Raw genomic sequence first — 12,442 nt, 5'->3', positions numbered from 1 at the left:
TATAAGCAAAAGACACTGACTTTCAACAACTTTATTGCAAACAAACCAATTACTAAATTATCTGTCAAGTTAACAACCTTACGTAGTCAACCACACGGCTGGTTCTCATTGGGAAGAACAGCTAGTTCCAATCTATGATTATATCAAACCTTTGCAGTCTAAGAGCCAGCGCTAGCACAGGCTGACCAGCTAATGCAAATAAAGACACGTTTTCTTTATCCAAATAGATCCAGCTTGTTTAGTGACCTATTTAACGAATCTCCCAGATAACGCTGTCAACATAGACGGCAGTCATTTACATATGATGGCAAGCTCGGAAGCGACCTCTCGGATACGGGGTATCACAAGGCGTCTGTGATATTTAGCAAACAAGTCACCTTATGCACAAGCAAGGGAATGCTGGTGAATTTCCATACAGGCAAACCAACAAGGCCAAGTGCTAGTGAGACACGGTTGGTATTTAAAGAGAGAGGAAATATAAAGTTCAGGGCTCACGTCGGTCCATCAGCCTAACAAAGAGCACCCGAGATTAGCATCCGAGATTAGAAGGCAGATGATATAGTATTTACTCCAGGTTTTATGAAGTGCTTTAGTGTTAGTGAATTCAGTTGGAGAGTACCTAATGATGTCCTTTATGACCTTTTCCTATTTAGCAGTTCATTGCCCACTGCCAAGGAATAATATTGCAGTTTTAAAAGAGTTAAACGAAGTTAGCAGGAACTAATATCACAACTACTTTTATTTTTAATCCCTGAGACACATGTCCCGGAAACACTTTTGAGCTGCATTTGAATTCGGTCTACATTCCTTCCAAATCTATTCTCATGATGCAGAGATGTCGTTATCATAACTTTTTGATTAATCGTCATCCTAAAAAAAAAAAAAAAAAAAAAGTACACTAAATCAGCCTGATAAGATAGCGAGGCTCAGGGAGCTAGCAGAGCGTTAGCCATAGCGCAGCTAATTAAGGCTGAGATCTGCGCAGCTCTAACAAGAGGCCTTGGCCCCTTCCTGGAAAAACAGAAATAGACCCAGCAGAGGCAGCCAGAAAGCCTGTAATGTCTCAGCTCGGCTTTATCAGCGAGGGGGAGGCGCTCGTTCAGGAGAGGTTAGCATCCTGTCGCTTCGATAAAGTCCATCTGATGGAGAGCAGCTATGAGGACAGGTGGACACAGCGTGGAGTTTGTGTCATACACACTTCACACAGGCTCTCTTACATGGCTAAGGAAAGAGACCCATTAGAAGAATTATCAAGCATTTCTGAGCATGTACATAGATGGTTTTCTTTTTAACAGTCGTGGAGTGATTAGCGTTTAAAAGCGGAAAAGCGATCTCGGATTAAGTGTGATCTTTAATCAGGACGAGTGCATGTGGACCATGTGATCCATGAAGTTAAGAAGTTAATGTAAAGTGGTTGGTGGAATTTATGTTACTCGAGAAAGATGAAATCTTCTAAGTTTAAAATAGTTGCTTTTACTACCCATTTTATTTTGATGATAGATAGTTTTTTTTTATTTTTGAAAGGATATCAGCTCCTCTCATAGCTATGGAAATATGTAACCCAAAGTGCAGTACCAAGGCTTTCTTAGCCTTCAGCTGCAAATTTATGTATTGCTTAATGTTTCAATTAATACACAACAACAATGAACAATAAAGTCGTTATTCTAACCACAGATCACAGTGACTGTACATTTATGTAATATCCATGACTTATCCATATGATGGCTGTAACTGATCCAAAGTTTTGCTTTGTCTTCCAGGAGAACTCGACCTGCTGAACAAAGATGGCGAGCGTCGAGTCCAGAGTCGTCAGCAACTTCCCGTAGGGACAACATGGGGACCATTCGATGGCAAGATCGAGATGAGCACTGACGGAACAAACCTGGTACGTTCCTGTTCAGGCGCAATAATGCTAAATTCTGGGTATAATGTGTTTTGTGAAACTGGTGCATGAACTTATGAAACACATATCAGTGTTAAAGCAACATGTCCAAGGCAACAACACACACATTTTGTAAGTATACACTTACATAGTAATCCATATTTGCATATAAATTTTTAAAAGGTTGGAAAATAAACCTGGTCAGCCTCTATATCTATATAAAAATCTAACGTGGAAACAGACACAAAAACTTTTTCACATGCTTGGGGCATAAAAAAGAAAAGAAGAGAATGTAACGAAGATGGAAACCACTTTATTTGTTTTAAATTTTAATTCTTAGCCTTAGCCTTTTTTTTACACATACTGTATATGTAGTACTGTGCAACAGTCTTGAGCCAGCCCTTATTTCTTCATATTTTGCTTCCAAAGAGCCAGACATTCTTCTATTTTTAATGTAGTCTTGAGGAATAGTTCTCCAGGCTTCCTGAAGGCCTTTTTTAGCTCTCATTTTCATTTCAGTCGCTGTACTTGAGCAGTTTCAAAGAAATGTTTTTTGCTTGTTAAACCACACAGTGACCTATGAATCATTCAAGTGTATAATCATCTAACTGAAGGCATGAAGCAGTGAGAAGCAGGTGCAGATGATGAAAAATGATCAGGCCGGTAATTAGTATACCGACGATGCTGGGTATCACCGGTATACTACACCGGTGGCATGGGTTCAGGGGTACCTCAGTGGTTAAGGCATTGGATTATGGTTCAGGAGGTCCCAGGTTCAAACCACACAACTACCAAGTTGCCACTGTTGGGCCCTTGAGCAAGTTCCTTAATTCCTTAACTGCTCAGTTGTATAATGAGATAAAAATGTAAGTCGCTCTGGATTAGGGCGTCTGCCAAATGCCTCAATGCTGAATGCTGAGTGGTTGGAACAGACGAGAGGAGAAATGAGGATGCTGCTAAGGTTGTTACATGAACAACCAATTTTTAAATCGCATTTTAATGGACTTGTCAGCCTGTCACAGGATGGTTCAAGACTTGTGCACAGTACTGTACACGTAGTACGGTATTTGTCCGCTTTGCTTTTTAAATGGGTCAAATGCCACATTTGTATTTACGTGCTCCAAATTCCTTGGTTCTTCAACGTCAGACTCGTTCCCTGCCAGCCTTGTGTTATTTTTCCCCTCAAAGTTCCACACTTTCCTAGTTCTGCTTTCTAGAAAGTTCCCAACACGGGAACATTTGAGCCGGTTATGCTGATTTTAATGAAGAGAGAGCACGAGAGGGAGAGAAATGAAAACCTCCCATGACATTTGAACACAAACCAAACACATGGCTGCGACTGTCTCCGAGTCAAATTGGCCTCCAACAGAAGGCTTTGAAGTGGCTCTATTTTAACCATTTAATCTGCATATTTTATGACTAAGTGCTTTAATTGGTGAATGTTGAGTGTGGGCCAAGCCTCGATTGAACAAAATTATGATCTGTTATGTTTAATGGTAATTTTCAGACCGGCTCAACAAAAAGCAGTTAAGTGTTAAGTTTCCTTAAACTGTTTTAAAAAAGGTTGAGAAAAGGAGCGAAAGAAAATGTTGACCCTGATGATCTGGATCTTTAGGCTTAAACATTAATTTTAAGTGTCGATTAATTACGAAACACGTTTCAAAAATGGTAGCAAATCCTAATTATATCCTGTGATAAAACATAAGGACGTGTCCATGCGGAGTTTGGTCTCCGAGGCGCTGTTCTCTGTGTATAACTTTATTTACTTATTCAACACTTAACAGCAACACAAGACAAAAACTGAAAATAGGGTTAATTTAAATAATGTATACTGTATGTATACTTGGCAGAAATTTTTTTTTACATTTGTTAACCTGAAGTGATGTTCTGCTGTTGTACATACTGTATACTCGCTGTCCATCTTAATAGGAATTACAGTAAACCTGCTCATTTATGTAGTTGTCCAATCAGCCAATCCTTTTGTAGCAGCTCAGTGCATGAAATCATGCAAATCTTTTATATCATACATCAGAACAAGTTGTTATTGCCCCATGGGCTAATTTGAGAATTTCTAAAACTGATAATGTTCTGGAATTTCCGCACACAACCACTCTTTACAACCGTGCTGAACAGGAAAGCACAATAAAAAAATGCTCAACACATTTAGCTCCCTTTTATGGGAGGACGTGCACCCGTATTGATCTGCTTTTTCCCTGTAAAACCTCACATTTAATGCTTAACAAGTTTTTAGGTTTAGCAGTGAATGAATTTAGATTGGTACCAAGAGAAAATATGAGGACAAAATAATAATAATAATTTGTAAAAAATGTTTAACATTACCACAAGCTAAAGAACATTTGATAGAAAACATCTGCTGTACATTTGATAAGATAAAGTAATTTATATATTGACTGATTGACCACTGCTGTAGAATATCTGATATACTACAGTATATAAAATAACTTTAAGATCATGAAAATCGTACATTAAGTGATCCCTGTTTAAATTATTTTTCACTTGTACTATATCCCACAGTACGTAATGTATTCTATATGTTTCATTAATAAAGTCAGAACAGTGACAAGCTTCAGTATGACCCGTGAAGGTTAGAATGGTAAAAATAAAACGAGATGATGGCAGAGATCAGCTATTCTTGCACACCAAGCGAAATTGTCATTTTTATAAAAGGTGACCCTTATCTGCTCCTCCTTTTTTCTGAATTTCTAAGCCATTTTTAAGAACGCGTGACCCTGACTGCTTCAAAATCAGACCGTCATTTCAAGCGCATTTGATCGAAGATGCTGAGGTAACCAGGCGATAACCACTCGACTTTGGTGGTTAGTGGGACATGAACCGTCACCTCACTATCTCTTTGTCGTGATATCGCCCGATAATCGGAACGTGATTGCTCATTCTTGTGAAAAAAGGAGGTTGTGAGTTCATTCAGAACTGATCGGATCCAGTCTCGGGAGGTGGATGAGCAGGTATTGAGGCTTGTGCGGGCCAGCAGTCCGACTCAGAGTCTGATAGGTGAAGGAGAAGGAATGTGGGTTAAAGAACAGAGATTAATGATTTGGGATGAGTGATAATGTAGACTTGTAGGCTGATGTAAAATTGGAGAAAGAGCAAGTTTTTGTTTCTAGGTATTATTATTATTATTTTTATTGAAAGAACTGTAGTTGGACATTGGTTCTGAAGCCTTTATGAAAGTTCCTCCCGTCATTCAAGTGTGCAATATACTAAACGTTATCAGAATCAAAATTATATTACATAGGGAATAAAACATGACATGACAAGACATGCTGTTAAAGCATGAAGAAGGAAAAAAAAATAGTCTCGGTTGGGTGACACTTTGTTACATGTCCGAAGCTGATCTTTTTCCACAATAAAGTGGCTTACTACTTTTGCATTACAGTCCTTTTCCAGTGCTAACAGTGTGTACTCATTAGGGACAGCTGGTTACCAGTAGTTACAGTCGGATTTGGAAGGTTGGGGAACCCTACAACCCAGTGTCGTTAGCAGTGCAGCAGGGAAATGACTCGCTTCAAAACAAGTCAGATGCGCATGTGGCTTTTTCCGCCGTGAGTCTAGAGACACATGCGCACTCATGGAGTTTTGAGACAAAAGCGAGAGTGATGCGCTTTTTCACCCGCCTGACTTATGATAGTAATGTAACACCATATGTTAGGTTCTGATTTGTTGAGTGAGTTTCTTGACGGTAGGCGCCTGAAGAAAAGCCAAGCTGCAACCAAACCGCAACATGCGAAAGGTTAATTTAACAGTTTGTTTAATTAGTATGAACCAAAGATCATACAGCGTAACCGAATCTTTGGTATGAACTACTGTGAAAATCTAATTGTTCATTTATTATTTTATCAGAGGGACTGGGAGAAAGGGAAAATCCTTCCAGTCTAATGAACAGCATCATATCAGACTGTTACAAAGTGGAGCGAGGAGTCTCGGACTGGAGACTCCTTACAAAAATGTTAAATAAACAACTACTCACAGGAAACGTAACCATATCAACACCTTTTATACACCTTTAAAAAATTTGTTAACATGGTCTGTGTCGAGCTCTTTAAAATAGCACCAGTATATTCAAATATAAATATTTTAAGTTATATTTGGTTTGATACCGCATATTTCTCTTTATTAAATTGTCGCATTCATCTTTATGGGTGTAACTGATAAGGTCTGTGTTAATACTCAACTGCTTACGCTTTATTACTGTCACTTTCATGACTCTTAATTACAACCAGGTGTTTGTCATCAATGCTGTCATGTGAAGAAAGTTTACAGGAATTAAAGTAAACAAATTTGAATAAAGAGTGAGGACAGAAAGAAAGTCATGGGGAAAATGAGCGTGAAACAAAGGAATAGCCTATAAGAGGTACAGGAAGGGAAGGCGGTGGACGGAGAAGGACTGAGGGCATCTAAAGGGTTTGATGAAGTGAGCAGAGACCAGGTGGATGTTTGGAGTCGGATGCTGTGGTCCCAGTAAAGCGTGGCTTGGTGTGTAGGAGGGTGTTTGCAGGTGGGTAAATGATCCGTTCAAATGATTTATAAGTCAGTAAGTCACCGCTGACAAACGCTCCAGTTATTGATTGAATACTGTGAAGTGTTTACTCTGAAGCTGTTTAAAAGAAAGTGACTGTAAGGTAGTGTTCCCTGCATATCATATTATAATATTTATGGATATTTGATCAAATTTGTTTTATCAGTATTTTATATAAATATTTATCTCATTGTCTCTCTCATGTCTACATCTATCATTTGTCTACCGTTAAATTTATTCATACATTCATACATTCATTCACTTAAATTGTGATGTACAAGCAGCGTTCAGGTCAACCTGGGACTTTTGCAGAATAACAGGACACATTTATTAAAGTAAAAACCACATTTATTTCTCTTTAGAACCCACTGCTACACTAATTCACCTTTCTCAGCATTTCACTTCTTTACATTTACATTTAGCTATTTGATTGTTTCTACCATCAAGGTAGAAAGTTTTCTCAGTACCCCAGAGCCATGATCCAGACTGCCTGACTGAATGCCATCCGCTGGCCTCCCAGGAACTCCTTTAACGGCCCAAACGTGTGAAAATGATTTAGAGTGAGGTTAGGACTCCCAGCTGAGTTCCTGTAATGTGCAAGTGGTGCTTGTATATGACTCCCACAGTTCCCACAGACAGATGTGTCTCTTTTGCAAGGCCACATGTTATCTGTCGAACTTCAAGGATCAGGTGTTCCACTCGCTAAACGTTCACGGGAACGACCGCAGTGGTCTCCATGCCACCTCAGCCGTTCACGGATGTACGGCCTTTTTTTGTAATGTTTGCACCATTTACATGCTTTACTGCACCTCATCACAGTACTTTAATTTTTTTTACGCCGTCATTCACAAGACATTTCCTGATTTGATTTGAATGCGCCTGGTACAACAGTGAAATTTTACTTATAACTATAAGATGCAAACCTTACAAAAAGGGACATTAATAAAATGTCAACAAAACAATAATAATAATAATAATAATAATAATAATAATTGTTTTTATAGCAATGGGAAATCAAAATGAACCTTTAAGTAAGAGAGCGTTTCATACAAGTGACTATACTCGCTCAAGTTCAGCAATCTAAAATCCAACATCAACCTGATTTCAATTGAGCATTAGTGGAGCGAGGAGTCTTGGGATTCTGCTGAAAAAAATGTTGCTCCTGTGAATAAAAACGTCTGCTTTTTGTGCACTCAGCACACATTAAGTCCTCGTCCAGACCTTTCCACTTGAGCGCTCTCGCTCAGACCTTTCCTACTTTTTTTTTTATTTCTTATTTTCTTTGAGTGAGTGACTGGCCATCCTGCAGAGCCTCTTCGTCTCGCTCTCTTTTTCTTCCTGTTCTCTTCAGCCCTCTGTCTTTCTCATATCCCACAGATCAATTAGGTCATTAGAGCCCAATTACATAGCATGCCTTGTCCAGGTGAGCCACCAGTTTTCTCTCTCTTTCTCTCTTTCTCATGCTCCGTCACCCGCTCATACACACACACACACACACACCTCTCAAATTAACACAAATTGATGATGACACTGGGATATAAATGTCTGCTGAGCGGTGGTCGGTATGCCAGTGTGGGTCGAAGTTATCGAGTAGCAGGTGTCTCCATCACGGTAATTACCGGGCCTGGACTTACTGCCCGGTGTCTGATTTAAGTGTCCATAATTGATTTGGAAGCAGACTAATAATGGAACCTGTTTTTTAGGAGGGACCTCTAAAATGGCCATTAGTGTGCCTTTCAGGCTCGATGTGGCACTAATGAACGAACACGGTGCTAATTATGCTCCCGAAGCCGGGCTCTGTTGTCGGAAAAAACGCATCCGGTTTTCTGTATCCAGGAGGTTGGGAAGTAAAACCTACCTCCATCATTGTTGTGGTGTGCATTACCTGCACGGTGTGTCCAGGAGAGGAAAAATGACAAGATACTTGTCTTTATTTCCGGCGAGAGGGAGGGAGAGCGTGAACGAGAGGCTTTTATTCTGTAATTTAGCGGGAGGTTAGGTGCGGAGGGCAAGAACGGGAGGAATTCTTCAAGCTGTCACTTCTCCATTTATCACCTCCCTCTGCTCTCACCACTCCCTCTGACAGTCTCATTGTTCGTGGCCCAAAGTTGAACAAGTATCGCCGTGGCCTGTTTTGTTTATTTATTTACCCTCCCCCTCGATACACCAAAATTATATTTTTCTTCTTGTCATTACTTCATTAATCAGGAGCCTGAACTTCTGAAAAATGTTTTGTTTAGGAGGCTGCAATCTGTTTAGCAGTGCAGGGATATGTGTGTGTGTGTGTGTGTGTATACGTGCGATACAGAGTGTGTATGTGTGTATGTGTTGTTAATCTGTGCCTGTGGCAGGTTTCCCCTCCGAAACGCAGCACTAAGCAGCGGTATCGCGCGCCTATTGTTGTAGCCTCTGTCATAGCAAGGAGAGCCTGATGCAGGCCTGGACTGGCCTGATAAGGAAAGAGTATTCAACATGGCTGGAAAAGAGAATCAGTGGGACTTGAGAGTGGAGTGTGGATGGAGCACACACCATGCACACATGCTCACACACACTCTGAAATGCATGCACACCCACGCTCTTTTCTTATATCACTCACACACGCCGGACCAATTATTTACAGTTACATCTAATTATAAACGCACGCCGTCTTCCCGCCCTCATAACTAAGGGAATATCTAAGCAAGAGACAAGCTGAAGCAGTAAATCTTTTTTACATATTTCCATCAGCTTATACTTTATCAGTCTAGAAATCTCCCCTGTCAGTGGCTGGTAATGCAGTCTGGTATCAGGCAGTTACAGGATTTTAATTCCATGTTGGGCACACAAATGACTTTGGCGTCCAGAATGTGGCTTTATCTAATGAAATATTAGGCGGAGAACCAATTTGTGATTGCATGCTTCAATTACTTGCTTGGGCTTTGCCCCAGTCGCCAGGCTGGGGCCACCTCAGATGGCTCAGATGGTAATGATCTTGCTGGGTTGTTTTTTTTCCCCTAGAAACATTGCTATTTATTTTATTTATTATTTTCCCCAAAAATGCCAGAGTGTGCAGTTAAACAAAACGTATCTCTGAATCGCAACTTGATGTCGCATTTTAGCTCCAAATGCACACCACACCATCTACACGGTGGTCCTGATAGTCAAGTATTTATAATGTTATATGAGGAAAAGTAAACAAGTGCGATGACCAACCAACCACTAAACACTGAGCCACTGCTCAAGAAAACTTCCTCTAAAATATGACTCTCAGGTTCCTGGACAATCCAGCTCCAGAGGGATATAGAGGACCCAGGGTCATGACCTTGCAGAGGAGGGGTATATGGGATGCATTGTTCTTTTTTCATCTCTAAAGGTCCCCCTCTCAGTGAGACGACAGGGTTGCGTTCGTCGCCCACAGCGTTTCCCAGGGCTACAGCTGAACAGCGCTTAGATAATACATAGTCGACTTCATCTACAAGTGAACCTGACATTCACCCCCCCCCCCTTCCATATCCCACCCCTGTCTTTTTTTATTTCCTCCATCAGCTCAGACAGGCAAGCAGATACGGCGCAGGGATGATAAGCCGAAGCGCTTTGTGACTCAAGTGACGGTGGCGTTGCTTGGCACGATTGCAGGAAATGATGTGATCACATTTACCATGTCGCCAAATGCAGTGCGATGACTTGAGTCAAAGTTCGTGAATGCCATCCGCTGATACATGTCGCAAAAATGTCATTTGATAACGTCTCTTTTCCCAGTTCTTGGATGCAACACCCTAAATAGATCTACTTTTGGAATTTTTTGGGGGACTCGGGGTCTAATATTTGGCAAGGGTTCTTAAGAATTTTTTTAAGAAAGTGTGATTTTTCCAATTTGTTCGACAAGCACCTGGTGAGAAGGCAAGTTCAGCTAGATGATCCCAGGATAGGGAATTGCGAGCAAGAGGTGGCATTTTCAGGAGTATACTGGTCTGAGAGCAGGACATAATTGGAAACTTATAGGTGTTTTACAGTTATGGTTTTGCTGAAGTTCCCTAAAGTACAGTGGCCTGGTCTGATCTAACCAGACAAGGTAACTGATTCATCATTAATAAGCACTTTATCCTGGGAACACCTACAGTGGATCCCAAACCAACCACACAATAAAAGTTGTGGGTAAAAGTTGTATATACATCCTTTATGGCACATTAATCCATTTTAAAGGAACCATGCGAACAGTCCTTCAAACCTAGGGGTAGTATAGTGTAGCCAATGCAAAAAGCATGCTTGAGAGAGGCAGGAGGGAACCGAAAAAAACAGAGACCAAAATGTGGACAAGGGAAATTTTACACAGACAGTACTTAACTTAGCTACGAGATTGACCCAGGGACAATAGCAATGTCAGGCAGCAACACCACCCCTTGTGGTTTCATGCTACCCTTTTAGGTAACCCAGATCAGGAAGTATTTAGTAAAAGGTTTTAGAAAAGTATGTCTCTAAAGTTAGACATAACTGGCGAAAAAAGGCCTAAATGAAATATTCGAAGCACCTGTGATGCAAATCAGACTACCCTGTTCATCTAATCACCTTTAATTTCCCTTCATCCCGGAGTCATATGATTTAACTGGGAAAATAGAACTGTTTTGTTCCATATACAAATATTTGCAAGTGTTTTGAAATCGAGGACCATTTGGTGATCTTCAGGACATTAATCCGCTTTAATCAGGACACAATCAGCAAGACTGTACACAGTAATTTCTCCCTTGGTTTGTACAAGGAGAGCTTGCCAAAGGTGTGGCCATACACCAATAAACTCTACGGCAAGCGTAGCCGAGTGTGATTGAGAGGGGTATGAGCGGCACCAGCTGCTTTGCCATCTGTCACTGTCAAGGCTCCCTTTATGGGACACCGAAGCATCTTCCTCGAAAAAGCCGCCGAGATAATCCGCAATTGTTCTTGTTCGCAAACACAAGTCCCCCATTGGAATTCCACATTACACTCCAAGAGCGAGCTAATTGGTAGCAGAGCGAGTGAAGTGGGCGAGGTGGCTGACTGACCCATTCACACACAAACACACACATTTTTAAGTATCAGTAACTGTTTGTGACATTTGAAATTGGCAGTCCTTTTTAAAAGTCCATGTGGTTAATGTTGAATGCGATTCCTTGTGTCTGTGTTGTTGTTTTTTTCCAGTCAATTTGCAGCATTCTAGAGTGGCGTTTGATTTTAATCTCGTTTTCAAATGCGATGTATAATTCATAACATGACTTGGTTCCCTGTCTTAGATCTGACACTTCAATCTCCTGGTGTCCCTGTGTGTCTTGTTGGCTGAGATATCAAAGCTTTAACCTTGCTTCTTTCCCAAAAAGAGAGAGAGAGAGAGAGAGAGAGAGAGAGATGGTAGCTCTTCTAACCCCCACCACCCTCATGCCCTTTCCATCTCCAACCTCAAACTTGGTTGTATTTCCAACCTTCTCTAAAACTTGCGGTCATCCATCCACGCTCTCCTTTTTTGGATGCCAATGATCCTCCAATCCCATCACTCCAGATGGAGAAACAGCACAGAATGAAAGTATTCAGTGTGAAAATCATGGTTATTTTCCCTGCTCGCACGGTCATCTGGTGCGCTATCGCAGACGGTTGTCTCGTGGGATAAAAACGCCCTACAGGGGCCAGAGAAGAGGACGTCTGGACAGCGTCTGGTCGTCTATCCTGGTGGTCTAGCACATCTTGTCTACAAGGCTGTCGAATACATAGAGGAATATTTGGCTGCTGGGGTTGCTGGTGAACTTAATTGAGTGACAAAGAGAAGATGGAACCCTTCTTCTAGCATCCAGCGTTCTGAGACTCCTTGATAATGGAGTTCAGGTCTAATGCATTGGCAGGTGGCAAGTTCACCTTCTCTATCTTTTAGCCGTACCTCTGAGTAAATACTGCTGCTCTTTAAAGTGGATTTGTGGCCTTAAAAATCATGGCATGCATCTAGTGCAGCCCTTCTGAGATTATGCAAATGGACGCCTCTGCAACAAAAGTGGCAAAGTTCACAT

The 12,442-nt window shown here is 41.0% G+C and overlaps 1 protein-coding gene across 1 annotated transcript in view; it reads left to right on the top strand.

The window, feature by feature from the left end:
* The window catches only part of zfpm2a (zinc finger protein, FOG family member 2a), a 160,727-nt gene that overhangs the window by 90,882 nt on the left and 57,403 nt on the right, over nt 1-12,442 (top strand). The window contains exon 4 of the mRNA XM_053488358.1: nt 1,761-1,885. Coding sequence (XP_053344333.1) covers nt 1,761-1,885 — 125 coding nt within the window. The remainder of the gene's footprint in view (nt 1-1,760; nt 1,886-12,442) is intronic.

This window comes from Clarias gariepinus, chromosome 26, assembly GCF_024256425.1.
Source record: "Clarias gariepinus isolate MV-2021 ecotype Netherlands chromosome 26, CGAR_prim_01v2, whole genome shotgun sequence".
Classification (NCBI taxonomy): domain Eukaryota; kingdom Metazoa; phylum Chordata; class Actinopteri; order Siluriformes; family Clariidae; genus Clarias; species Clarias gariepinus.
This window is presented reverse-complemented; position numbering and strand designations above follow the sequence as displayed.